Source organism: Caretta caretta, chromosome 8 (assembly GCF_965140235.1).
Source record: "Caretta caretta isolate rCarCar2 chromosome 8, rCarCar1.hap1, whole genome shotgun sequence".
NCBI lineage: Eukaryota > Metazoa > Chordata > Testudines > Cheloniidae > Caretta > Caretta caretta.
In genome coordinates this window covers 16,173,679-16,200,538 of record NC_134213.1, presented here as the reverse complement: position 1 = coordinate 16,200,538, position 26,860 = coordinate 16,173,679, and the positions used below count along the sequence as shown (strand labels likewise).

The 26,860-nt window shown below is 41.4% G+C and overlaps 1 protein-coding gene across 1 annotated transcript in view; it reads right to left on the bottom strand.

Moving 5' to 3' along the window:
* Positions 1 to 4,631: 4,631 nt before the first annotated feature.
* Positions 4,632 to 26,860, bottom strand: part of NDFIP1 (Nedd4 family interacting protein 1) — a 34,696-nt gene continuing 12,467 nt past the window's right edge. The window contains exons 2-8 of the mRNA XM_048861613.2: positions 21,272 to 21,359; positions 17,437 to 17,567; positions 16,212 to 16,299; positions 14,490 to 14,614; positions 12,080 to 12,146; positions 9,331 to 9,436; positions 4,632 to 5,586 (exon numbers count right to left, since the gene is read on the bottom strand). Of these exons, the coding sequence (XP_048717570.1) occupies positions 9,333 to 9,436; positions 12,080 to 12,146; positions 14,490 to 14,614; positions 16,212 to 16,299; positions 17,437 to 17,567; positions 21,272 to 21,359 (603 nt within the window). The 3' untranslated portion in view covers positions 4,632 to 5,586; positions 9,331 to 9,332. The remainder of the gene's footprint in view (positions 5,587 to 9,330; positions 9,437 to 12,079; positions 12,147 to 14,489; positions 14,615 to 16,211; positions 16,300 to 17,436; positions 17,568 to 21,271; positions 21,360 to 26,860) is intronic.

Below are 26,860 nucleotides of genomic sequence, written 5' to 3'. Positions count from 1 at the left end.
AACACTTATTGTCCTTAACCATGCTGGTCATGGATTTCTCCTTGTATCTCTTGGCTTTCCTTATCAATTTTCTACAATTCCTAACTTTTGATTTATATTCACTACCAGTTTCCTTTTTGTGTTTGCGTGCGTATGTACTTTTTTTTTTAACATCTGCTTTCATTTCCCTTCTAGTAAGGTGTTCTTAAAATGATTTCCAATTATCAATTTCAATACCTCTTTGTAATAAGAGGCAAAATAAACTCTTTGTTTCTGAGGAGGGCCTGGTCAACACAATTTTTGTTCTGGTATAGCTATTTTCATGGAATCAGATATATAGGGTTTGAAGAGACCTCAAGAGGTCATCTAGTCTACCCATCTCCCCCACTTCCCTCTCCCCCATGTTGAGGCAGGATCAAGTATATCTAGAGCAGGAGTCAGCAACCTTTCAGAAGTGGTGTGCCGAGTCTTCATTTATTCACTCTAATTTAAGGTTTCGCGTGCCAGTCATACATTTTAACGTTTTTAGAAGGTCTCTTTCTATAAGTCTTTAATATATAACTAAACTATTGTTGTATGTAAATAAGGCTTTTAAAACGTTTAAGAAGTTTCATTTAATATTAAATTAAAATGCAGAACCCCCTGGACCAGTGGCCAGGACCCGGGCAGCGTCAGTGCCACTGAAAATCAACTTGCGTGCCGCCTTTGGCACATGTGCCATAGGTTGCCTACCCCTGATCTAGTCTAGAGACAATCCTGATGGGATTCCACAATCTCCCTTGGAAGCCTATTCCAGTGTTTCACTATCCCTACAGTTAGAGAGATTTCCTAATATTAACCTTAAAGTCCCCTGGTGCAGATTAAGCCAATTACTTCTTGTCCTACCTTCAGAGGACATAAAGAACAATTGATCACTGTCCTCTTTATACAGTCCTTAAGATCTTTGAAGATCTATCAGAGGGGTGGGCAAACTACAGCCCTCAGTCCAGATCCAGCCTGCCAGGGCTTTGGATCCGACCCGTGGGATTGCCACCCCGGGGGTGCCGCGGACCCTGCGCCGCTCCCAGAAGTGGCCGGCACCACGTCCCCTGGGGAGTGGGATGGGGGGAAAAAGAGGGGGGCAGATGGCTCCGCACGCTGCCCTCGCCTGCAGGCACCAGTCCCCGCAGCTCCCATTGGCCAGGAACGGGGAACCACGACGAATGGGCGCTTCAGGGGAGGTACCCGCAAGCGAGGGCAGCGCGCAGAACCCTCTGCCCCCCACCCCCACACACCAGGGGCCACAGGGACATGGTGCCGGCCGCTTCTGGGAGCAGCGCGGGGCCAGGGCAGGCAGGGAGCCTGCCCTGGCCCCAGTGAGTGCTGCTGTCACCCCGGAGCCACTGCAGGTAAGCAGTGCTGGGCCAGAGCCCTCACCCCAACCCCCTGCCCTGAACCCCCTGCTGCACCTCGCCAGCACCCCAACCCCCTGTGCTGAACCCCCTGCCGCACCCCGCCAGCACCCCAACCCCCTGCCCTGAGCCCCCTGCCGCACCCCACCTGCATCCCAACCCCCTGCCCTGAGCCCCCTCGTACACCCTGCACCCCTCCTCTGCCCCATCCCCTTACCCTGAGCCCCTTCCTGCACACCGCACCCCCTCCCACACCCCAATCCCCTGCCCCAGCCCTACATTCATGGTCCTTCATGCAATTTCCCCACCCGGATGTGGCCCTTGGGCCAAAAAGTTTGCCCACCCCTGATCTCTCAGGTCTTCCATCAATTTTCTTTTCCCAAGATTAAACACACCCAGTTTTGTTTTGTTTTTTTAACCTTTCCTAAGAGGTTTTGGAAACGTGACCTATGATTTTTTTATTTATTTTTTGATCTCCTCTGGATTGTCTCCAATTTGTCCACATCTTTCTTAAAGTGTGGTGCCCGGAACTGGGCAATACTCCAGCTGAGACCTCACCAGTGCAAGGTAGAGCAGAATAACTACCTCCCGTGCCTTACCTACCACACTCCTGTTAACACATCCCAGATTGTTATTAGCCTTTTTTTGCAAGTGTATCACATAGTGGATCACAAATTGAGTCTGAATCCACAATAACCCCCAGATACTTTTCTGCAGTACTACCGCCGATTTTGTACTTGTGCACTTCATTTTTCATTTCTAAGTGTAGTATTTTGCACTTGTCTTTACTAACTTTCATCTGGTTGATTTCAGATCCATTCTCCAATTTGATAAGGTCATTTTGAATGCTAATCCTGTCCTCCAAAGTGCTTACAGCCCCTCCCAGCTTGGTGTCAGCTACATTTTTTATAAGCATATTCTCCATTTCATTAGCTAAGTCATTAATGAAAATATTGAATGATATTGGACTCAGGACAGATCCCCCAGGGCCCCACTTGATACGTCCTCCCAGTTTATCAATGGTTCATTGTCAAATACTCGGAGTATGGTTTTTCAACCAGTTGTGCACCCACTTTATAGTAATTTCATCTAGACCACATATTCCTAGTTTGCTTATGAGTATGTCAAGTAAGACTGTGTCAGAAGCCATTAATCAAGATATATCAGGTCTACTACATGCCCGTATCCACAAGGCCAGTAATCCATTATTTGTTCTTGACAAATCCAAGTTGGCAATGTATCACCCTATTATCCTCTAGGTGCTTATAACTGATCTTTTAATAATTTTGGTTAGAGATGTGATTTATTTAACTGAAATAGCTATGCTGTAACAACCTCTAGTGTGGACAGTTACACGGATATAAAAGGTGGCTCATAGAAGAAGCATAGCTTATTCCTCTTCCCATACAGGAATAGTTATACCGGTATAAAGCACCTTGGTATCACAATAACTGCATCCACATTAGGGGGTTGTACCTCTTTATACCAGGATAGTTAAAGTGCTACAATTTGGTGTATGCAGACAAGCCCAGAGTCTTCTAGATCTCTTATTCCATACACAGCTAGCTAAAGGGTCCAAAGCAACTTGACATTTCTTATATGGAAATTGAGAGATTTTTAAACCCAAAATAATTCACTACAGGGTCAATCTCTTTCCTCATCTGTGCTTAAACCCTCTAGATTCCCAGAAGTAAATTCTCCTTTGGTGTCTGTTACCCCATCTTTTATACGATCAAAGTGAACCCTTACTGGGTCATTCTAAGGAAGAAGTATAGACCTCTGCAGCATTTTCTCTACTTCACATGCCACCCCCTCCCCCCACCAAACACTTACAACCTGTTCCTCTTGCATTTCTGTGCATGTTACTCCCATTTAATGGGACTTGTGTGTACAGGGTTAGCAAGATTAACATGACTGAACCTGAGACTTGATCAGAATACAATTTTATCTAAATAAAAAGACACAGGAAAAAACAGTGGTGTGGCATAAATCTCTTCTAGGCATGAGTTTGGGATGGCTGCATTACAGAGTGAACTATACATGACATCCCAAATATATGGCAATAAAGCCTCACCACCATGTATTCTGCATAGGCCATGGCATGAAATACTGGACATTACAACTGTTACTGGGGCAGAAGTGAATACCCAACTTACGCTTTTTTCTTTTTTATTCTTTTTTTTTTTTCCGGGGGGGAGAGAGAGTCTACATTCAAGGGAAAATATATTTTTATGCCAGGTTGATATAAAAAAAAATGTCTGCTATTTAAACTTGCTCAAGAATTTAGAATATTGGGAGTCCTAGGGTGTTGAACTAATGGGCAAGGGAAGAGGCCAAAGGTGTGTGATAAATTTACTTTATCACACAACTGTCACCACCACCTGTGTGGTATAAAATGGTTTAACTGCCATAAGATTTGCTTCTGAACCCCCAAAATAATTATTTCAGCTTGGAATTTAGAGAAGCCACTGCTGAACTCCATTTAACAACAACAACAGATGCTTCAAGCCCAACCATTCACCCATTTTTACAGAATATTCCCCCCACATCCCTATAAATACACCAAAACTAATGATTCCTTAAACTAGAATTGATGTCTTAAATGTAATTGAACACTAGGGGTGTCTGACAAGTCTCTGGCCACCAAATGAACGGAAACAGGAATGCAAAATATTCCAGTTCTCTGAATATACAAGACCAAATAAGGCCCAAATGCCAAGAGAATAAACACAAGGCTAATCTACCAAGTTTGGGCAAATGTGAATTAGAGTTCTCTAATGCTGCAGATATTACTTTGCAGGGTAAACTTAATTCTCCCTGCTGCAAATGTGTACACTTATTCCTATTTAAAAAGGAAGCCTCTGTGTAAGCTGCATAGATCTTTGTAAATTCAACTGCCCATTTATCACAACTGTATAATCATGAAGACTATGAATAAATCATTTGACAAACAGATAAAGTTATACATTCTGGACTAACAAAAACAATTTAAAATTGTTCATATAACCGCTCGTTTTGAAAATGCCAGAAGGATAGCTAGTATTTGGTCGTTGCCTGAAGGACTTGACAAACTGTTTATATAAAGGAAGAAAGACCTTGAATTTCAGGAAATAGATGTGTAGAAAACTTTCTTCTAACAGAAAACAAAGTTCCATTTGTACCACACTGGTTTGCAAGACATTAAACAGACTGTATTGGCAGCTGATATCCAGATTCCAATAAACTTCATTTTCTAAATTAAACACTTATCTACAGCAAAAATTGCTACATAAGTGACATTTATTAACGTTCTGCTATATTTACAGTTTTAACATAGTAAAACTCCAAAGTGAATTACCACTTGGCAGAAAGCACGAAAGTGCACATTAAATCTACATTTATAATGCATCATAGTTTCTGCTAACACAAATTATAAAAGCAAGAATTACAGGTATGTTAGGGATCATCTCAAAAGTCCCAAAGCCAAAAAAAAAAAAAGACCTCTTTTTTGCAAGGTCAAATTTTTTTATACAAAGTTCCATTGTGATCTTTGAGCTTTACACTACCAGCATATATTGCGAAAATCCCTATATAGTCCAAAAAGTATGCAGTATGAAAGTAAAATATCCTGCAAGGTTTAGAAGAGACTATAAAAAAAAACAATACTGGTGCCACCTTCAGAATAATACTTTTTCCCCCAATTATGCCATAATCAATCTATTGTGCACACAGATTTTACTTTCAGGTATAGAGACAGGACAGTTTTAGATTTAACAGCAGATAAGTATATGCAGAAATGTAGTCATAACAAAACAGTCTTCTAAACTTTTGAGAAAACCCCTTCAAAACAGCCAGCATTATACATTATTTTACACTAAAATACTGGATTCCAGAATAATTTTTTAAGATGGAGAATGACATAAAGCAAGACTACCCCCTAGTGGCTAGAGGGGCATAGCTCATGCTATACTACAAATACTATATAAGGCATTATTAGTACATCACAGACTTGACTGCAATAGCTTTTCCAAACATTAGCCCACTAATGAGTCAATGATTACAGAATTCTGCATTAACTATTAAAATTTTACACCTAGAAACAGTACTTTTATTTATTTATTTTAAAGCAGGTGATTATTTTTTCTTGTGTTCAGAGTCTTGATTCACTTCCTGCAGGTGTCCTGTTACTTCTTGAGGGAGAATTCACTAACGCAGGAAGACATTTGCCAGAAAACATCTGTCAGAGAAGGATATTGAATATTGAAACTATAGTTAGATTGTTATTTTGGTTAAGAAAAGGAAGTAGGTCACAAAGAGTGCAGGATGTCGGAAGACATACGACATGCATCTGAGGCATAGTTACAAGATTACAGCGATGGCACAATTACACAGTAGTTTTCTGCCTATTCGACAATTTCAAAGAGTTCAAACCCCTTTAGAACGTAAAGCAACAGAAAAAGAAAGAACGTGCCAGATTCTGATCTTGGTTCTCCTGGTGTAAATCCATAATAACGTCAGTCAAGGCATTGGAGTTAACATGCATTTGAATAATGGCAGAGCAGATTTTGACCCCATGTTTGGTTTGGTTTCTCTGCGCCCTTAATATGGCTACATTCTAGTAAACATATGGGATATTGGAGAAGCCAAACCTCCTAAACTCTCTTTCCCGATTACTCTGGCTGGGATGTTTTTGCACCAAGGATAAAGTCTGAAACTAGTACACCTACAGTGTAGTTTGTATTCTCTGCTTGGCTACTGATTTGCTCTGCCAACTACATGCAGTCATATACCAGGAAGATTTCCAGCAGTGATAGATAACGTGATCCATTAGAACACAGTATTTAAACAGCATATGCCAAGCTTTCAGCCCGGTTCATTTTACTTTTAACTACTTTTGACTTGCACAAAGCACCCTCTCCCCAGTCCCTCAGAAAACTAAAACCAACAATCACCGTCCTAACAGTGACAGGTTCCAGAGTGTTCTGTGCACTTCTATCACTCACTCACAGTGGATGGGATTTTATTCAAGAACAACTCTGTTCGTTGTTTTGTTTTTTAAAGTGATACACACTGGCTTGTAGTTCAAGTTAACTAAAAGGAGTATTCTCAGAAAATCCCCACTCCAAGTTCACAAGCCACTCGCAAGCAATGAGCCTTGGGCCTCTTCTGGAAGCCTGAGCCATGCTTTGGAATCTTTTATCCTCTCCTCATTCCATGTCCTCGCAAGGTCTATCAGTACAGGCATATTTGGAGAAGGTTATGATATGCTGGATTCCATCACCAAATTTAAATTACCTAATTCTAAAAGGAACAGTTCTTTAAGGAAAAGGAAGCAGAGAATACAACACTAACTTCCTCACAAGGTTCCCAATACATAGGTAGAGATTCTTTCCACCACCTACCTTCAATATTACTACAAATAGTGTATTTATAATATCCCCTCTATTATGCTCAGCATGTCTGGCTCTCATCAATGGTGTTCTGATGTGGGTGGAGTGCACTAGCAAGTGAACGCTAATTAGAAGTAACATTTTCCTTTCTTCAGTGGTCAGCATTTTTCACAGCTATTTATTCTCTGAGACTTTAAGGGCATTTTAAAAGCAAAACAATTGAACAGCCTTATTTTGATGATGTCTACTTCAGCTCTCTCAGAAGGAGAAGAAAGCGACACATGGACAAGTGGAAGAGCTGGTCTTTTGTTCCTACAAAGCACCTACACAGACCACAGAGGCACAGCAGATGTAGAAACCCCAGTGAGATATTTGCAGCTACAGCAGCTGCATGGGAACTGATCAAATATGTGCTGTAATGTTTTTAGAAGGATGCAATGCAGTCCAAATAGTTGACTTACACAAGTCAGTCTTTGGTATTACTGCTATGGACAAATCAGCCCCTATTTCATCCTTAAGACAGAATTTTTAGGGAAGGATGGGGGTATATTCCTGGAGCTATGGGGAGAGTGAAGAGGGTAGAAAGAACTTTTTTGTTGTTTTGATTTACTGGCTGGCGGTTTGTGTATATTCAGATAGGATTTCTGTTGTTGTTGCTGGATTATCATTATTATGCTGTTATAAGACTTTCAGGGCACCTACAGCTCTTTGTATAGTTTGTTTTAAGTCTAAATACATAAAACAGATGTGCTTTAACACAGGCCTGAAAATCCAACATTTAGGGCCACAAAATCCAGTAATAAAACTTTTTGTCTTCTCTGTAGTCAAATGTACACTTCACATATAATTACATTCAATTTGAACAAGACAAATTGTAATTTAATGCTAACCTCTAACATCCTCCAACTTTCATAATAAATCATTTTTAGATATATAATCAAGTTTTTTAACTTGTGAGAAAGTAGGTAGTGAAATAGCAGCTTCCCTTCACTGGCACCAGAAAATATAAAAGAGAAATCTGATTTGAGCAAGGATGCTATAGTGATACCAGAAGTGTTTTGTGGTGCTTCTCTTCAATATTTCACATTATAGGTTTATCTGAAGAGTCCAACAGAGTGCAGTTTAGGGCATGTTGAAACATCAAGGCCTAAATTTTCATAGTGCCTAATGTTTCTGGATGCCCCAATTGAGACATCTTAAAGAGGCCTGATTCAGAAAGTGCAGAGGACCCACACTTTGAAAGACAAGCCCCTTTAATGTATCTCAGGTTGGGCACCCAAAAATGTAGGCACAAAATCACTACTTGCATTTCAAAACGTAGGCTTCAAGGTCTATGTGACCAGGAACCAAGCAACTCCTATAAGAAATGAAGAGCTGCTTTCAGGAAAGAAGCAAATCAAGTCACTTGAAGAAGAGCAGAACATGAGTTGCTGGGACCAGAAATAGCTTTAGTATTCAAGTATTAAATAAGTGGCTGTACAGCTAGTAACAATGTGAATTTAAGAGGGGTTCAGAGGTTACCACAAACCCTAAGAAGGGGAAAACCCAAGCAAACCAACCCACCACACAGCAATTTCTTTTTATAGCATTTTCAGGTTCAGTTTAATAAAGCAGAACCACTTGCAATGTGTGTGGTTCCTGGCCTAGTGACAATGGAACAGGAAAACAAAGCCTTGGTTTTGAAGGCCAAACAATTTAATGACACCTGATTCAAAGTTTTGTTTTTCTACTATTACCCTGGTTACAACTGCTTCAGCTCTGTCCTGGGGAAATCTAGCTTCATAGAGCATCATGTTGCACTCATCATCTAGGAAGCAACCTCTTACTTACAGGGATTTTTTTCTGCCTCAAGAGAAAGAAAGTTAATCCTAGCCGTAATCTATTGTAAGAAGGAAATGCACTAAACAAGCTGAACTACTTAAGCCTCCATCAAGGTCCCACCAAGATTTCAGCGAAAGACAAGAACAAGACAACATGTTCATGTGCAGCCCAAAAGTGGGTGAATTTTAGACGTAAAAAAAAAAAAAATCCTTAAAATTATTCAGGTACTACAATTAGTTAAAGGCATGTGGGAGTGGCTTTCAGAGTTTCTCCCAGAACTTGGCAGAGACTGAGTAATACAGAAAACCCAGATGAAGTGCTGGTTCTGGGACATAAGCCAAAGACATTGCTATATGCCTCTGCTCAGGCGTGGTCTGTGACCTTAACTCAAGTTGAAGGTATGTCACATGTTTCAAGCGCATTACTAGTTCTTAAAATCACATCCTCCAGGGTGCACAAGTGTAGCAAGAAATAGGGACCTGTTCTGGTATTTCAAATCTTGGAATCTAAAGCATCTAAAATTCCCTTCATCAAACTCTGGAGCAGATACTTGATACTTCAAATTAAATTCCTGCTGTGCTGTCATAGGGAAGCTGGACTAAGAAGTATGTAGAGTAGCTGGCAGCCCAGGAAAAAAAATATCAGCCACTGGCTTTTGGCCTGCGAAATCATAGCAGAGCAGACCCAGCCTAAAGAAATTGCCCAGTAAAGTAAAACAAAAACAAAAAACAGCAAAAAAAAAAAAAAAAGCTCAAATGTTTAAAATGTACCTTTAGTAAATAAAGAGAACTCTGGTCCTGGGGAGAGTGGAAAATGTATCCGGCATCTTCCGAACCTTTGCATAATTGATAAATCCTCTGAGAAACAGCAGAAAGCCTAAGGGGAAAAAAAAACACATTTGTTCAGTTAAGAAACTGAATCTATATAATTTCCAGTGTTTTCTTCTCTACTTAGGAAAGGACAGTCCATCTCACAATGTCTTACAGAGAAGGCCTCTGATTCTTAGCACTTGTGGCATTTAACTGAATATAGACTTGTTTCTGAACTATGATATTAAAGTTTTGGATTTCCATATTAATGAACAACAAGAAAGTTTATCTTAAGGGTAAACCTAATTACCAAGAAGTTAGTTCTACAAATCTGCAAGTCACCTAAAGAAATCTAAATTGCTAATTAGGATGAATGCTTTAGTGATCAAACCAATTTAGAAAAGGTAGTAACTCAAATAAATGAGGAATAGTTTTATGAAATGTAGTCATGTTTCTTGGAAATTTATGATTATGTCACTAAAGATCCAGTACCATTTTCTCTGACATATTCAGTACAATTCTGCAGTTGATTTTTGTTGGTTCCTGGAGTGTTTCCTATGACACATTTTACCTAATTTAAGAATCTTGGTATGTTCCGAGTTGCGTATACTAGGTTAGCAATTCTCAAACTGTGGTTTGGGACCCCAAAGTGGGCCACGACCTCCTTTGAATGGGGTCACCAGGGCTGGCTTAGACTTGCTGGGGCCCAGAGCTGAAGCTCGAGCCCCACTGTCCAGGGCCGATGCCAAAGCCCGCAGGCTTCAGCCATGGACAGCAGGGCTCAGGTTGCAGGCCCCCTGACTAGGAGCTGAAGCCCTTGAGCAGTGGGGCTCAGGCTATGTCTAGTGTGTGTCCCTCATCCCCGGGCAGTGGGGCTTGGGCAGGCTCAGTCTTCATTTCCCTCTCCTGGGGTCGTGAAGTAATTTTTGTTGTCAGAAGGTGGTCACGGTGCAATGAAGTTTGAGAACCCCTATATTAGGTAAAGAAATTCTGCCACCTAGCGGTGACTTAATTTGTTGCACACAAAGGAGGTAAAAGAGTATTATTTAGTACTTAGGTAGCATTTTCCATCTGATGCTCTCAAAAACTGTGGAAGTATTGATGAACTAAGCCTCCTGCAGTGAAAGGAGAAAAAATAATTGTAGTAACATTAGAAGTGTACATTGTGGAACCAGAAACCTTATTGTCTGTCATGTTGCTGCTTATTTTGTGTGTTTATATGTATTTTATATCTATCTACCTTATACATATGATTCGAGATCTCTGGATTAAGAGTGTTATAGAAAAGAGATTATTATTACTAATATATATTTGGTTGTGATACTTTTTTCTATATTTAACCTTATAGAAAATAAAAGCATTTTATTAAAATATTACGAATTAAAAGCCCAGTCCCCAAATACACCACTTTTGATGGGTTCTCTCGCTTGAGTAGGAGTTTGCAGGATCAAGCTCCAGAACAAAGTCTTTGAAACGAAAGCTGAAAACCGTGATACAAGAGATTTATCTTATTTACCATATGCACCATTGAAAGAACAGACCCAGCAAGTTTATGAATTGAATTACTTTTGAGGTAGATTGCAGTAGAAGATTGAAGGGAAAAATATATATAAAAAAATATTACTCATTTTCCCAATATGACAAACAATAATAAGGTTTCTGATTCCACACTACACATTTCTGATGTTATTACAATTATTTTTTCTCCTTTCACTGCAGGAGGCTTAGTTCATCAATACTTCCAGTTTTTGAGAGCATCAGATGGAAAATGCTACTTAAGTACTAAATAATATTCTTTTACCTCCTTTGTGTGCAACAAATTAAGTCACTGCTAGATGGCAGAAATCCTTTACCTAGTACAGTACAAGAAACTCAGAGCATGCAAGATTCTTGAATTAGGTAAAAATGTGTCCTAGGCAAGACTCTGGGTCAAAACAAAAGCCAAGCCAAGCCAAGCCAAAACAAAAGTCAGCTGCAAAAAGATGCAGCAGAATTGTACTAAATATGTCTGGGGAGACTTTGGGGTGGTCTTTTCAGGCAACAGGTTGCCTTAGAAAGGTGGTCTTTTGTACCAGTTTCACTGTACTATCACTTTTATTCTTCCACATAGATAGATTTAAAGCTAAATATTAGCCACAGAGTCAAAGAACAGAATTGCTGAGTATCAGCTGGCTACAACTCCAGGAGGCATATTTGGAACAGTGACATGCATTTCAGATTGATACTACAAAGTTAAGTATCACTTGGCATCCATATAACTGGTGTTTTGGTGCAGCAAAGTTGATCTACATATTTTTTGATACTTAATTTCTCAAAGGGCCCACCAGTCCTCATGATGGTCCCAAGAGCGACTAAGACTCAGTATAGGATTTAGAACAAATCACAGTCTACTTGCATTTTAAAAACTTGAGTGCCATAGTCTAGTGACTCAACTCCTAGCAGCTACTGTCAGTGTGAGGAAGTGCTGCTCTCTGATTTTCTTACTCTTTTTTGGTGAGAGGATGTGTATGCTTTTATTCCTTAATTTTTTGATGACAGTAGAGGAATTTAAATATACACACAAATTTCAAAGACATTTCACTACCAGAATAAAATCATTTTAAAAAGATAACATTTTGGCCTTATACCTTTAAGCATCTAGTAATGAAAACAACAACATTTGTCTCTAAAAGTCACTTTTGGCATAACTTCAAATATTGTAAGGACTTACCTAATACAAGGAAAACCCACCAGAGCCAGTACTGACCATCAAAGTAACCAGGGAAATAGGTTGAGAACTAAAAAAGAAAACAGAAATTATAACACTTAGTACTTTCTGGGCCCAATCCTGCTCCCACTGATGTCAATGGTAGCCAGACGGTGCCCTCTATGGCCTTGTCTACACTGGAGGCAGCATGTAAAATGTGTGTATCCACAAGCCACAGTGAAAAGCAGGCTGCATCCACACTGTAGTGTGAAGCCACACGGGACAGTGAAAAGCTCTGGCAGTGGGATACTACACTGCTTAAAATAGCAGTATAGGCAAGGGAGGCATTTCTTGGGAGCATAGAAGGCCATACAGGGTATATACCTTAAGGTTCTGGTGTGTCTTTACTCTTCTTGCCTAAGCAGTGCCTCACCGTCTACACTGCTAAATTTATACCTGTGCTAGGGAAGCATGTGGTATGTGTACTCGACATACGGCCTTAAGCACAGACATAGCCTTACTGTGAGATAAGCACAAGTTACAAATCCTAATTGCTAAAAAGTAAGAGGTATACACTGATCTGAGGGAATGGGGTAATGTACAGCTGTTCCTCACAAACCCCAAACTGCTCCACTGTGACCAAGGAGACATATACAAGAGACTGTTCAACACTCACCAATACTTCTCCTGAGATCAGCTAGTAGGAAGACACTGCTGAATGACAGCTCTTCCCATTCTCCCTCACCCCCCTGCTGCCTAACAGCCTCTGCCAATTTTGGAAGCGAAAGGCCAGGCTTGCAGTAGTAACCCCTGCTAACTACAGTTCAAGGTTGGATGATGTAACAAAACAGCAGTGAAGCTGAAGTTAAGCTCTTGTGGGTATGAGAAATTCTCGGACTTGAAAATCTGTTACTGGGAAAACTGCTTCCTATTAAATGAAAAGTGACCTTGGTGCTGATATAATTATAGAATCAAATTTCATTATGTTGTCAGTGGTAGATTATTAACTTGATTTTTCGTTTTTTTTTAAAGTTTAAATCAGAAGACGGATAAGTTAGAAAAACTAGATACTAAGGTTGAAATCAAATTCACAGTTAAGGCTGCCAGTCTCTCTCACTTCATTTCTTATCTCAGGAAATGGCACTTAGGTCTTCTGTATGAGACGCCTGTAGTACCTAAGCACTGTACAATGGGGACAGTTATCTCACTAGATGTCATATTTGCAGGATCTGAGTCCTGGCACAAAAGGATTAAGGATAAAGTGATGACCTTAACTCTGAATCCCTTTGCTTTTGGTCTTCAGAGCCAATTTTTTTTATTGGTTTCCCTTGCACATCTGCCTGCAATTCTTCTAGTCACAGGCTGCACACACAACATGTTTGCTTGGACAGAAATTGGTTTGACATTTTCACAAAGATATAGCTTTATAATTTTTCATTCCTTTCCCCATTAAAAGCCTTTGCTTTCTTCACCGGCTTTATTTTCACAAAGAGGATTTTTTTTTTTACTTCAAGAATAAAACATCTGGGGTAGGTGGTATTCTTTTAAACAAATATTGCTTAACGGACACCTATATATTACACAAGCTGCTTTACCTAATAAGAAAGAGACACTTATAAAAAATACAGCGCTCCTCTGGCACATTATTCTTATTTATCACAACAACAAGGGCCATTACACCATACCAGAGCAGTGTCACGTTACCAGCTCTGTTCAACCTCTAGACAATCTGTCACAGACCCCATTCCCAAAGCACACTCCTAGATGTGCCTCAGCAAGCGAGTTTACTGTGTCAGATGAGAATAAAGCAAGCAGAAAGGGTCATTTAAAAATTACACCTGAATCAAAACAGTCCCCAAGGAACTTTTGTGATGGTCAGGGAAACAAACAGGCCAATCTTCAAAAAAGAACTGCTGAAGGATTTAGGGCAAATTTCACTCTTGGCAAGACGAGTCAGCACAAAGCCCTCTATGCCTTCCATTTAGCCCTACTGTGGGTTGCCTGAGGGGAGCAGCCATGCAGAGAGGCCTTATATCCCCTGTATGCTGAGGAGGTCAGCTCCACACCGCACTGAACAAGTCAGAGAGCAGAGGTCTTTGTGGAAGCTGAAATGTCAGACTGAGTGGTGCCAACAGTGCGTGTGGAGTGGCAGCAGCTACGCATGTGGGTTGGGGCCCTAGCCACAGATGCACTGTACCCCTACTCGTGGGGTGGGAAAGGACAGGATTCTTCCCCTTCCAAAAACCCCTGCTTAGTGCACAGTACAAAGCCCAGTAACTCAGGTTTTTGCGGGTGTAAGTTTTGCCAGACAAAAAAGCTATTTAATTATGAACTGAGATGAGCCACTTATTAAGTAATGTAGCAAATACACAGAGGCTTTATGTTTGTCTGGGCTCCCCCCCCCCCTTTTTTTTTTTTTTTTGCACTAACTTACCCTGACAATCAGGATCCACTTAATGAGAGACAGACCAAACCCCGAAATGGCCCCATATCGTCCTGCAGCTGAAGTGGTCAGACAGAAGGACAAGAAAAATCCAATCCAGTTGAAGAGGAAAGCCACTGAGAAAGCAAAGGGAAAGCAATAGGTCAAAATGGCTGGAACCTGAAGCTAGACAAATTCAGACTGCAGATAAGGTGTAAAAATTTAACAGTGCGATTAAACAAACTATTGGAACAATTTACAATTGGATTCTCAATCACTGACAATTTTTAAATCAATACTGGATGTTTTTCTAAAAGATCTGTTCTAGGAATTATTTTGGGGAAGTTGTATGGCATGTGCTATAGAGGAGCTCAGACTAGCTGCTCACAGTGGTCCTCTCTGGCCTTGGTATCTATGCATCTATTAAATGCCTCTTCATATTTTTAGGCTGTCTTCTTCTCATGTCCTTCCACCACAGATCACAGGTTTTTCCAGTGTTGGGCACATGTGTAGCCCTGCCAAGATCTTTCACAGTACATGTTCCTCCAGGAGCCAGCAGAATAACAGATGTTCCATTGTTTGTGTTTCATCGCAGTCACATGTATGTTGGTCATTGGAATAGCCCCACTTCCACATACTGACTTTTGCCTGCCCACTCTTGTTTGGAGGTAATTTAAACTTCACACAAGTTGTTGCAAGTGAAATGAGTGTTTATCTTTTCCTGTTGGCTTCAATCAGGGTTTCCCCCCAAATCTTTATGAACAGCAGACAAACTTAGATTTAATATCTGATCCTCTGTGCGTTCTGAGCCACGAAAGCCTGCATCCCCTTTTAACTCAGACTACGAGAATGACTCATGACAATTTAGTTACACTATGTATGTGAAGAGCATGAAAGCACTGGAAATAAACGCTGAGACACTAGCCCTTTCCTAAAATACTGAGAGCTACTTCACTTTTAATGTTCATCCATTACCAACTAACTCAATTTTTAAGAGTTCAGAGTATGGGTTTGCCGCCCCCAACCAAGAGAACATAGTCCCAGAAGTTTGACTGAACCAAATAAATAACTAGTTTTCATAAAGAGCAGAGATGTTTTAGGATCTCTCAATGGCATGGTCAGCAGCATACTACGTGAATGAACAGCCTTGGAACTCCTGATCATCAGTTCCCTTTATGCACCCTCCTTTTTGGGGCGGGGGGAAAGAGGAGGGAGGACGAGAGAACATTCACCATACTTTAGCACCCTCTAGTGGTACATCATAGAGTGGCACTGATGTTTTGTAGGAGTTTCTACTGCTATTACCCTACAGCTAGAAATTTTGGTTTGCATGATGGGATATATATAAGGCAAGAGTTGGTTTAGTGAATAAAGAGGTGCATCTCCACAGTCTAGTCACTGCCTTGTGGAGGTGAACAGCTCTTCACAACATGTTATTAATGAGGTTTATAGGGAGAAACAGAAACAGATATTGGGGGATACACTTTAGTGGAAAAAAAAAAAAAGAAAAGAAAAAGAAGGGGATGGGGTTTGTAATGAAACCCATGACTAACTTGGAGAGTTTGACACCTGCCTGACTAGTCGATCATTTCTAGAGGAGGAAGAGAAATTCTTCCTTTCCCAGAATGTCACACTGGCATATCTAGTTTTTCCAGCTATACACCACGTACATTAAGAGGTTAACTTATTCTTGTCTGGACTGAGGAAAAGCTCAAGGTTCTACTGGGTACTTACTGAAGAATGTTAGCATGAAGATGCCATCGTTTCCTATCCTCAGCTGGTCAGTATCATCAAAATCATCCCGTGCCACAAAGTCATCCTCCTAAAAGTGGAGAGAGAAGGGAATGGAGGGAGGTCAGGTTTAATGCAATCAAAGTCATACAGCAAGCCTGAGGTTATGAGCTTACACAAGATCTTACAGGAAAGGGCTATCAACTTGCAGAGATCACAAAGCTCACATTGCAAGGGTACAGAATATCTTTTCATTCCCTCCTTAGGGACAACAACATTTCTGCATCTCCCTTTGTACCTGAACAATTGCTAAAGATTATATAAGACATGAAATACTGACTTGTCAGGTGAGATTCCCTGTTTTAGGTAGCCCCCCCCCCCTTAGAAAAAAGAAAATAAGGATACTCCCAATACCGACCATACAATTTACCTCCCTGTCTTTCTCTAACATTTTCCCTCATTGGGACAACATCATATGCAGTCTCAGTGGGACTCAGGCTCTTATGGGAGAAGAGCTACTAGCATTAGACAGCAGATGCTGGTAGCACTACTACCAAATGTTTGCTGTGATCAAGGAGCACGAGGGAGGAGAGCAGACCGCAACGGAGGAAGAGAAGGAAAATCTCTCCTGTCAGAGACAACGGATTTTATTATTCACAGACCAGAAGAGCCAGTTCAAAAAGTGGTAGGCGTGATAAGGAAAGCCAAGTTACCTAACAAGGTAGGAAAGAAATCAAAATATGACCACCTACTTTTCAAGTTTTGTTCTTATTTGATCACTGGGTAGGATATGGTCTATCTGACAAAGGTATGAAATGAGCCCTGACCTCTGAAGCTTTACCAACTCCCATTTCATAACAATGAAGACACCTGAGCCTGAACGACAGGAACTCACTCGAAAATTGGGTGCTGAGAGATCTTCTGATGGGAGGTACTTCGGAAGTACAAATTAGCAAGTTGTAAGATAAAACAGTAAGGCTACACATGTAGCCTATATCAGCCTGCCAAATTAATCAGTACTGCATGCACTAGTGCTATTGACATGCCTTACATGATGCCAGTGGACCAGACAAAACGTTTTTCAAAAAAATATTGTAGTACACTGAGAAAACCCCCCAATGAGAAAAAATAAATCAAGATTTTGATTAACAAAGTATTTAGGTTAATTCAGCTGTATAAATTCTACGAATGGACCTTTAGGGACATTCAGCACACAAAGTGAACTTACTCTTCCAGGAACCAAGGGAATGGTAGCTTCAGCCTTACTTCGCTCCGCTTCATCATAACTAGGCAGTGTTGTGGCCACATTATAAGAAGGGGGCCTGGGAAACCCAGACTCATCTTTGTAGTCAAAATATTCTGCAAAGAGAGAGTTTACATTAATTATAGGATATAATATGCCTCTGACACCTGGAATAAGCAGCTCTACAACCAGCAAAGAAAACAAAGTATGAAGAAGATCATGATTTTAAAATTACCATGTATTCTTTGGTGAAAGACTGTAATTTAAACTCACATGTATTGAACTATTATGCCGTAATAGAGAAAATATTAAAGCAAATTTGAGACCTACAGCAGGATACTAACAGACTTCAGAAGGGGAAGGGAATTCACCCTAAATAAATTAGTATGACAGTCATCTTGACCTAGACAAGGAAAAGCAAGGAAAGTTGAAACCTTGTTAGAAACATATGCACGCTATGATACGATATACAGAGGTTCCTGAGCTTTTTAAGGACTGAAACATAGGAGCTCCACAGCAGATACAGAGTATGAACAAGACCACTTTATAGAGGGTGCACAAAGGCACCCTCCCCATCTAAAGCAACAGAGACAGGAACCATGCTGTGCCTCCCTTGATTTCAGTAAGAGACAGAAAGATATATTTTCAAATTTCAAATGATTCTGATGAGTCAAAGAAGAATCCCCATAAGGCAGGGGTGGCCAACCTGAGCCTGAGAAGGAGCCAGAATTTACCAATCTATATTGCCAAAGAGCCACAGTAATACGTCAGCAGACCCCCATCCACTCACCAGCCCCCAGCACCTCCCGCCTGCTGGCAGCCCCCACCAATCAGCGCCTACTTCCCCCCTCCCCGCAATCAACTGTTTCATGTGCGCAGGTGGTTATGGGAGAGAGGGCAGAGGAGAGAGGGCATGGCATGCTCAGGGCAAGGGGCGGAGTGGGAGCAGGGCTTGGGGCAGAGCAGGGGGTTGAGCACTGAGCACCCCCCAGCACATTGGAAAGTTAGCATCTATAGCTCCAGCCCCAGAATCAGTGCCTAGGTAAGGAGCTGGATATTAACCTCTGAAGAGCCACATGCGGCTCAGGAGCCACAGGTTGGCCACCCCTACCATAAGGTCTTCGCCCAAAGGTGGCCAGTTTGTCTGAAAAATATCCCAGTTTCCTTTCAGGGGAAAGAGAAGGGGAGTGGGACAAAGTCAAACGTACTGGTTTTGAACATCAGGCTCTCAGACCTGTTGACGAATTAGAATTTGCAGGGGAAGAGCCTGCTATCATTTACATGTAGAGCCCTGATAGCAGCATGTTTTACAGATTCCCTGTGGAGATATAAAAAAAAATTGTATGTTTCTAGGGTTGTGTGTGTATACTTTACACACCTATTTTCTCCATTATGCAGAGAACCATATGATAAAACTATGCTGTGCCTTTTGCACATGGTAACATGGGCACCCCAGACCATATTGTGTGATCCAACAAGGCCAAGGCTCACGCAGACCCCATCCAGTAGCAAGAAAGAATAGAATTCAAAACCCTCTACCCAGGGAGGCAAAGATCTTCAGAGGTATTTAGGCTCCTAGTGGACAGTGATTTTAATGGAAATTAGGAGCCCAAATACCTTTTGAGGATCTGGGCCAGAAGACTGGCTGGTAGCCAGTTTGCAAGGTCAGTGACCCTGGATGTTTCTCTCTTCAAAGTAAAGAGTTTCTGCCCAAGAAGGCAGACTGAAAGGCACCCATTATCCCAGATTGTCCTACAGGCTGTATGAAAGGCAGACCTCTAATGAAGATAGCTGAATTTTTGTATTAAAAAATCATGGCAGGTCTAAAACTGAGATTTTATCCAAAAAGTGCCACATTTGGAATGGCTTGTGATAAGGCTGTACACTAAATTCCATTTGGGTTTATGTCTAAGTTTTCAGAGTTTTTTTATTTGCAAATGACAACTTTACTGGTTAATTACCCTTAGCTATTTTTTGAATGTCTATTTACTCCTCTGAGCAGTATAAATTGGGACAGGGAGGGGAGGTTACCACAATGATGGGGCAATCATTTCTTTCCAGTACTATCTTTAATCTTCTCCTTTTCTCCCTCCCCACTTGGTTTCCATATGCTGCCTTTATTGCATCTGATGTGTCTGATTCTCAAATGTGATTTTGACATTTTATTAAGAAAATGTGGGTGGGGGAAATCAGGGTCTAGATTATGACTAGCATGAATGTGACAGTTCCTCTGAAAAGTATTATTGGCTTTTAACACAGGTATGATCATGCAGAAAAGATAGCTTCCTCAGGGGCACTCTCCTTGGAAGGGTTTAACCAGTCTCCATTCCACTTTTTACCAAGAAATTATCATGTCCATGATCATAATTATCTCTAAAATGAAAATGATATAATGAATGCCACTCCAAACCTTCACGCAGTGCAGAATATGTAGTTTTGGTGCATGCACATTACATCTGTGTTGCATACACATCTATTTCCAGGTGCCAATTGAAGGTGCTGATTACAGTGTAGAAAGTTGTAAATCATAGAATCACAGGACTGAAAGAGACCTCAAGAGGTCATCTAATCCAGTCCCCTGCACTCATGGCAGGACTAAGTATTATCTAGACCATCCCTGACTGGTGTTTGTTTAACCTGCTCTTTAAAATCTCCAATGATGGAGATTTCACAACCTCCCTAGGCAATTTATTCCAGTGCTTAACCCCCCCTGACAGTTCAGAAGTTTTTCCTAATGTCCAACCTAAACCACCCCTGCTGCAATTTAAGCCCATTGCTTCTTGTCCTATCCTCAGCAGTTAAGGAGAACAATTTTTCTCCCTCCTCCTTATAACAACCTTTTATGTACTTGAAAAGGTATGTCCACTCTCGGTCTTCCTGGTTTGGGACTTGGCTACCTTAGAGACTGCCTTTACACCTATACCCAGGTGTGACAGCAGACCAAGTCCCAAGATGTGAACTCAAAGACTGGAGGAAGGGCATTCTCAGAGGCAAATCGCTGGCTGTGGAAACTACTCCCTGAAGCAGGCACCAAAAGCTTGAATTTGTTAGAACAAAAGTGCAAGGTTCATGTTTTGGAGGCAACATTTTATCAAACGGGTCTGAACAAAGGCATTTTTTCTAACTTTTCTGATGCCACAGAACACATACAGGATAAGTTACTGAAAAAAAATATAAGCGTAGCCTCTTAACAGGTCTATTTCTACTGGATTTCTGCTCTAATTAGCAGAGAGTAAGAAGACTGCCATGTTATATCTGAGCTGAGCTCTCTTCCAAGCTTTCAGCTCCAGCTACTTTCTTTTCTATAGTTGCAGATGACAGGTATTTAAAACACTGTAATGCATTCAAGCATTATTAATCTACAGTATCATAAAAGCATTTGTATATACTTTACAAGACAAAAATTCAGCATCATGACCAAGAAAGAAGCCCTGAAAAAGGACAGTAAAGTAACAGACACCAGTAAAGATACTATTAAAGATCACTGGAAGAAGCAAGATATTACTCAAATACCAGATCATTAGAGACCATAAATCCTCACTGCACTACCATTTTCACCTTCTTCTGTATGCTAAGAGCTCTGTAGAAAGTAACCTAAGCACCATTTTATGGAGATGACATCAGTTGATTGCCACCAAGGCATGTTTTCTTTCAAACCACAAATAACCACAGTCTCTTTGGATCAGGTCCCATCCTTCCCAGTCTTAATAGCTGCTGCAGTATCAGACAGCAGTGAGCATATTATAGAAAAAGAAACAACTGAAGGTATGGGAAAGAAAACCAAGAGAAAAAACGTTTACTTCCTTGCTGCACAGTTTACCTGCATTCTCCCCAGAAATGCTGCTGTAAGGTGGAGGGGCATCGTTCACAGTGTGTTCAGTCTCTCCAGGCTCCTCCTCATTCTGCAACTGAACAGAATCATTTACGTTTTAATAGGGCTGACGAAAACAGACAAATAAATCGGACTCCCCCATAACACAGATAATTACACAATCATGGTGTCCTGGTCAAAATCCAAATGGGTTAGTTACATTCTGGCTACCTAAATTACCCCTGCACTTTCAGGTGCATTTGGCAGTCTCTTCTTATCTTAAACGGTTGTACAGAAATGCAGTGCACTGTTAAACACTTGTCACATTTCACCCCAGAGGTAGCCAAAGTAATCCCATTGGTAGATTTTAATCAATGTGCCAGTTGTGATAAGTCTGTGTGCTAAGTTATATTTCTACATTTCAGGTTCCAGATTGCTACAGAGCATCCATGTGTATTTATTGTTGTACCTTTCTACTTCCTCAGCACTAATTTAAAAGCTATCGGGTCATACTAACTGTGAGAAGACCAAGTTGCATTTGTTTTCATAAGAAGAGGAAATGGTAGGAGACATTCAGTCAAAATCTCCATTACCATCTGTGGCTTTGCTAAGAAAACTGGTGCTCAGCTGAGTTATGCAAAATAAACTGTTTATCAGTCAGTCATGCTGTGGATAAGAGGGATCCAGGGGTGAGATTTGTAACTGTACACTCTGTTTTGGATTAATATATACACACACATAAACAGGCATACAGCTTTTCGTATATACAGTATGTGGCTTGTATTATGTAGGGTTTGAAAACATTCTTTGATCATAAAAGCTGGCAATACTGGATTAGGCATGTCCAAAGAAGAGTGTATCAGCTATCATCTAGCTACTTCATTCTTTCTATTGCACATCACTGAATCAATAACACACACACACACTTGCATAACAAACAGACTCTCGGATTTAGAAAGATTTCTTGGGACTGAACCACTTTCCTACATCTGAAGAGATTTTTTTTTTTAAATCATAATTAAATGACAGTAACACTGCAAATGGCAATTCCTTTATTAATATCTTCCTTTCATGCATAATAATGCTAATATCCTTGAAGTCGAGACATTTTTCTTCCTGTTCTCTACTGAGACACTCATGACCTCTTTTCACTATAGTATCTGACTGCCTCCCAAGTATTTAAAAACAAAATTTTCTCTCTCTTCCTCTTCAGCCTGCAGAAGTAACAGCTCTATTATTTTTATGGTCAGGTTTCTGTTTTGTTTGCACATATATGAAGTCCTTGAAGGTCTTAGAATCATAGAATATCAGGGTTGGAAGGGACCCCTGAAGGTCATCTAGTCCAACCCCCTGCTCGAAGCAGGACCAATTCCCAGTTAAATCATCCCAGCCAGGGCTTTGTCAAGCCTGACCTTAAAAACCTCTAAGGAAGGAGATTCTACCACCTCCCTAGGTAACGCATTCCAGTGTTTCACCACCCTCTTAGTGAAAAAGTTTTTCCTAATATCCAATCTAAACCTCCCCCACTGCAACTTGAGACCATTACTCCTCGTTCTGTCATCTGCTACCATTGAGAACAGTCTAGAGCCATCCTCTTTGGAACGCCCTTTCAGGTAGTTGAAAGCAGCTATCAAATCCCCCCTCATTCTTCTCTTCTGCAGGCTAAACAATCCCAGCTCCCTCAGCCTCTCCTCATAACTCATGTGTTCCAGACCCCTAATCATTTTTGTTGCCCTTCGCTGGACTCTCTCCAATTTATCCACATCCTTCTTGTAGTGTGGGGCCCAAAACTGGACACAATACTCCAGATGAGGCCTCACCAATGTCGAATAGAGGGGAACGATCACGTCCCTCGATCTGCTCGCTATGCCCCTACTTATACATCCCAAAATGCCATTGGCCTTCTTGGCAACAAGGGCACACTGCTGACTCATATCCAGCTTCTCGTCCACTGTCACCCCTAGGTCCTTTTCCGCAGAACTGCTGCCTAGCCATTCGGTCCCTAGTCTGTAACTGTGCATTGGGTTCTTCCGTCCTAAGTGCAGGACCCTGCACTTATCCTTATTGAACCTCATCAGATTTCTTTTGGCCCAATCCTCCAATTTGTCTAGGTCCTTCTGTATCCTATCCCTCCCCTCCAGCGTATCTACCACTCCTCCCAGTTTAGTATCATCCGCAAATTTGCTGAGAGTGCAATCCACACCATCCTCCAGATCATTTATGAAGATATTGAACAAAACCGGCCCCAGGACCGACCCTTGGGGCACTCCACTTGATACCGGCTGCCAACTAGACATGGAGCCATTGATCACTACCCGTTGAGCCCGACAATCTAGCCAGCTTTCTACCCACCTTATAGTGCATTCATCCAGCCCATACTTCCTTAACTTGCTGACAAGAATACTGTGGGAGACCATGTCAAAAGCTTTGCTAAAGTCAAGAAACAATACATCCACTGCTTTCTCTTCATCCACAGAACCAGTAATCTCATCATAAAAGGCGATTAGATTAGTCAGGCATGACCTTCACTTGGTGAATCCATGCTGGCTGTTCCTGATCACTTTCCTCTCATGCAAGTGCTTCAGGATTGATTCTTTGAGGACCTGCTCCATGATTTTTCCAGGGACTGAGGTGAGGCTGACTGGCCTGTAGTTCCCAGGATCCTCCTTCTTCCCTTTTTTAAAGATTGGCACTACATTAGCCTTTTTCCAGTCATCCGGGACTTCCCCGGTTCGCCACGAGTTTTCAAAGATAATGGCCAATGGCTCTGCAATCACAGCCGCCAATTCCTTCAGCACTCTCGGATGCAACTCGTCCGGCCCCATGGACTTGTGCACGTCCAACTTTTCTAAATAGTCCCTAACTACCTCTATCTCCACAGAGGGCTGGCCATCTCTTCCCCATTTTGTGATGCCCAGCGCAGCAGTCTGGGAGCTGACCTTGTTAGTGAAAACAGAGGCAAAAAAAGCATTGAGTACATTAGCTTTTTCCACATCCTCTGTCACTAGGTTGCCTCCCTCATTCAGTAAGGGGCCCACACTTTCCTTGGCTTTCTTCTTGTTGCCAACATACCTGAAGAAACCCTTCTTGTTACTCTTGACATCTCTGGCTAGCTGCAGCTCCAGGTGCGATTTGGCCCTCCTGATATCATTCCTACATGCCCGAGCAATATTTTTATACTCTTCCCTGGTCATATGTCCAACCTTCCACTTCTTGTAAGCTTCTTTATGTTTAAGATCCGCTAGGATTTCACCATTAAGCCAAGCTGGTCGCCTGCCATATTTACTATTCTTTCGACTCATCGGGATGGTTTGTCCCTGTAACCTCAACAGGGATTCCTTGAAATACAGCCAGCTCTCCTGGACTCCTTTCCCCTTCAAGTTAGTCCCCCAGGGGATCCTGGCCATCCGTTCCCTGAGGGAGTCGAAGTCTGCTTTTCTGAAGTCCAGGGTCCGTATCCTGCTGCTTACCTTTCTTCCCTGCGTCAGGATCCTGAACTCAACCAACTCATGGTCACTGCCTCCCAGATTCCCATCCACTTTTGCTTCCCCCACTAATTCTACCCGGTTTGTGAGCAGCAGGTCTTGTTTTACATGAGCTTGGTCTGTGTCTTGTGTTCAGTATGTATTTTTTGCTGTACATACAGTCAACAGCTAAGGGTCAAAGTGCATCCATACTGCTTCTGAAAGTCAACCTCAAAAACTTTAAGGACCACATATTCAAGTAATGTATGTGTGCATTGCAAACATTTGTGTCTAAGTTACTTGAAAATCAGGCCCTAGAAGTTTGCTAGAAAATATTTGGGGATCAAATTTTAAAAAAAAGTTAAATGGACAATCGCATGCCTAATTCAGCTGTAAAATTATCATGATTGCATACACAACAGGTAATTGTGCATGCAAATAGTTAATTAGGTACAATATAAAGTCTCCCTAAATTCCTCAAATCTTCATTCTGGAGATGAATTACTAACTCGACAAGCCTCCAAAAATTGCCATTATTCTGACACAGTGGCTTTCAACCTTTCCATAACAAGTCTCCCTTTTCCATACGAGGATCCCCTCCACATCCACTGAGGTCACCCTCCCCTAGGATACCACTCATATACCAATATGGGCACACTGGTAGCAACTTTGACCACGTCTACATTTACTAGATCAGCAACTGCTGCAATCAATGCAGTGGTGTCGATCTAGCAGGTCTAGTGAAGACACATTAAGTCGATGGGAGAACACTCTCCCATCAACTCCGGTACTCCAGCTCCCTGAGAAGAGTAAGGTAAGTCAGCAGGAGACCATCCCCCGTCAACACAGAGTGGTGTAGACACTGTGGTAAATTGATCTAAGCTAACTGAAGTAGTGTAACTTAGGTCAATTTATCGCGGTAGTGTAGACCAGCCCTTTCAGGTGGAGAACTCCTGGTCTGACATGAGGTTGAATCTCTTCCCTAAAGTGGGGAATTAGTCAAGGTCCAAAATCTGACCTTTATTAAGAGTAAAGAACATCTCTCCCACCCCCAACTGTTCCTGGCCACAAGAGGGAAGAATTAGAAAATATAAAATTTAAAACACTCCTCCCAGAAGAATCTGAACCCACAAAACGTGTCAACTTCTCACTATTCTTCCACTGCAGGCAGGCAGTAAGTACACTGCTGGTAAGTAACCCTATTCCTCCACAGGATATACTAAGGCAATAAAGGCAGGTGGGTAAGAGCACAGGTACCTTTCCTGATTGCTGCAATTCTGTTAGCCTCCCACAGCATAAGCAGATTAACATGATAGCAGCAAGTGCTACTGTTACAATACAACCTTATTTCCAATCCATTTTATAATCATTGATATGTCACCTAACTTGGCGTGTGCACTCACAAATATCCGGTCTGCAAGTACACACTGGGTATTTGCAAGGGTGTGTGTGTAACTGTGACAGCCTGACACTAATTAATAAAGCCTCTCTACCCTCTTGTAACATAGGTACAAGGTACAAACCCAGTTTAGTAAGGCCAGATCTATGCTTAAAATTTTTGCCTGTATAGAAATGTCAGAAGTGTGAATGTTAATAACATTTTGTATACCAGCAAAAGTCTTAGTGTAGACACAGGTGTAGCAGCAAAAGAGCGCTTTATACAGTAGGGGGGGGTTGCCAGTATAGCTATAACTAAACTAGCACATCTTTTCTAGCGTAGAATGTGTGTTAGATTGCAAGATCTTCAGGGCAGGGACCATCTTTTTGTTATGAATTTGTCTAGTATGTAGCAGAAGGGGGCTGTGATCCCCAACTACAGCCCCTAAGCACTTCCATAATACTACTGCTGCTACGACTACTACCAATAATAGGTTTTACATTTAACAGATGGGAAAACAAACAAGCAGAGAAAAGGAACTTGCCCAAAGTCACCAAGTAAGGCACTGTCAGAGTAAAAATAAATAAATTAATAAAACAGAACCCAGAACAGTCTCCTGCTCTAACTATTACACCACACTCCTCCCCTCCCCCAATCTAAGCTTAAACATATAACCTAAAAAAAGCTTTTTGATAAAAGGTACTAACTTTATGGCCATGCCCAGCTCATTAAATACTATATTATTAGTCCAAATGC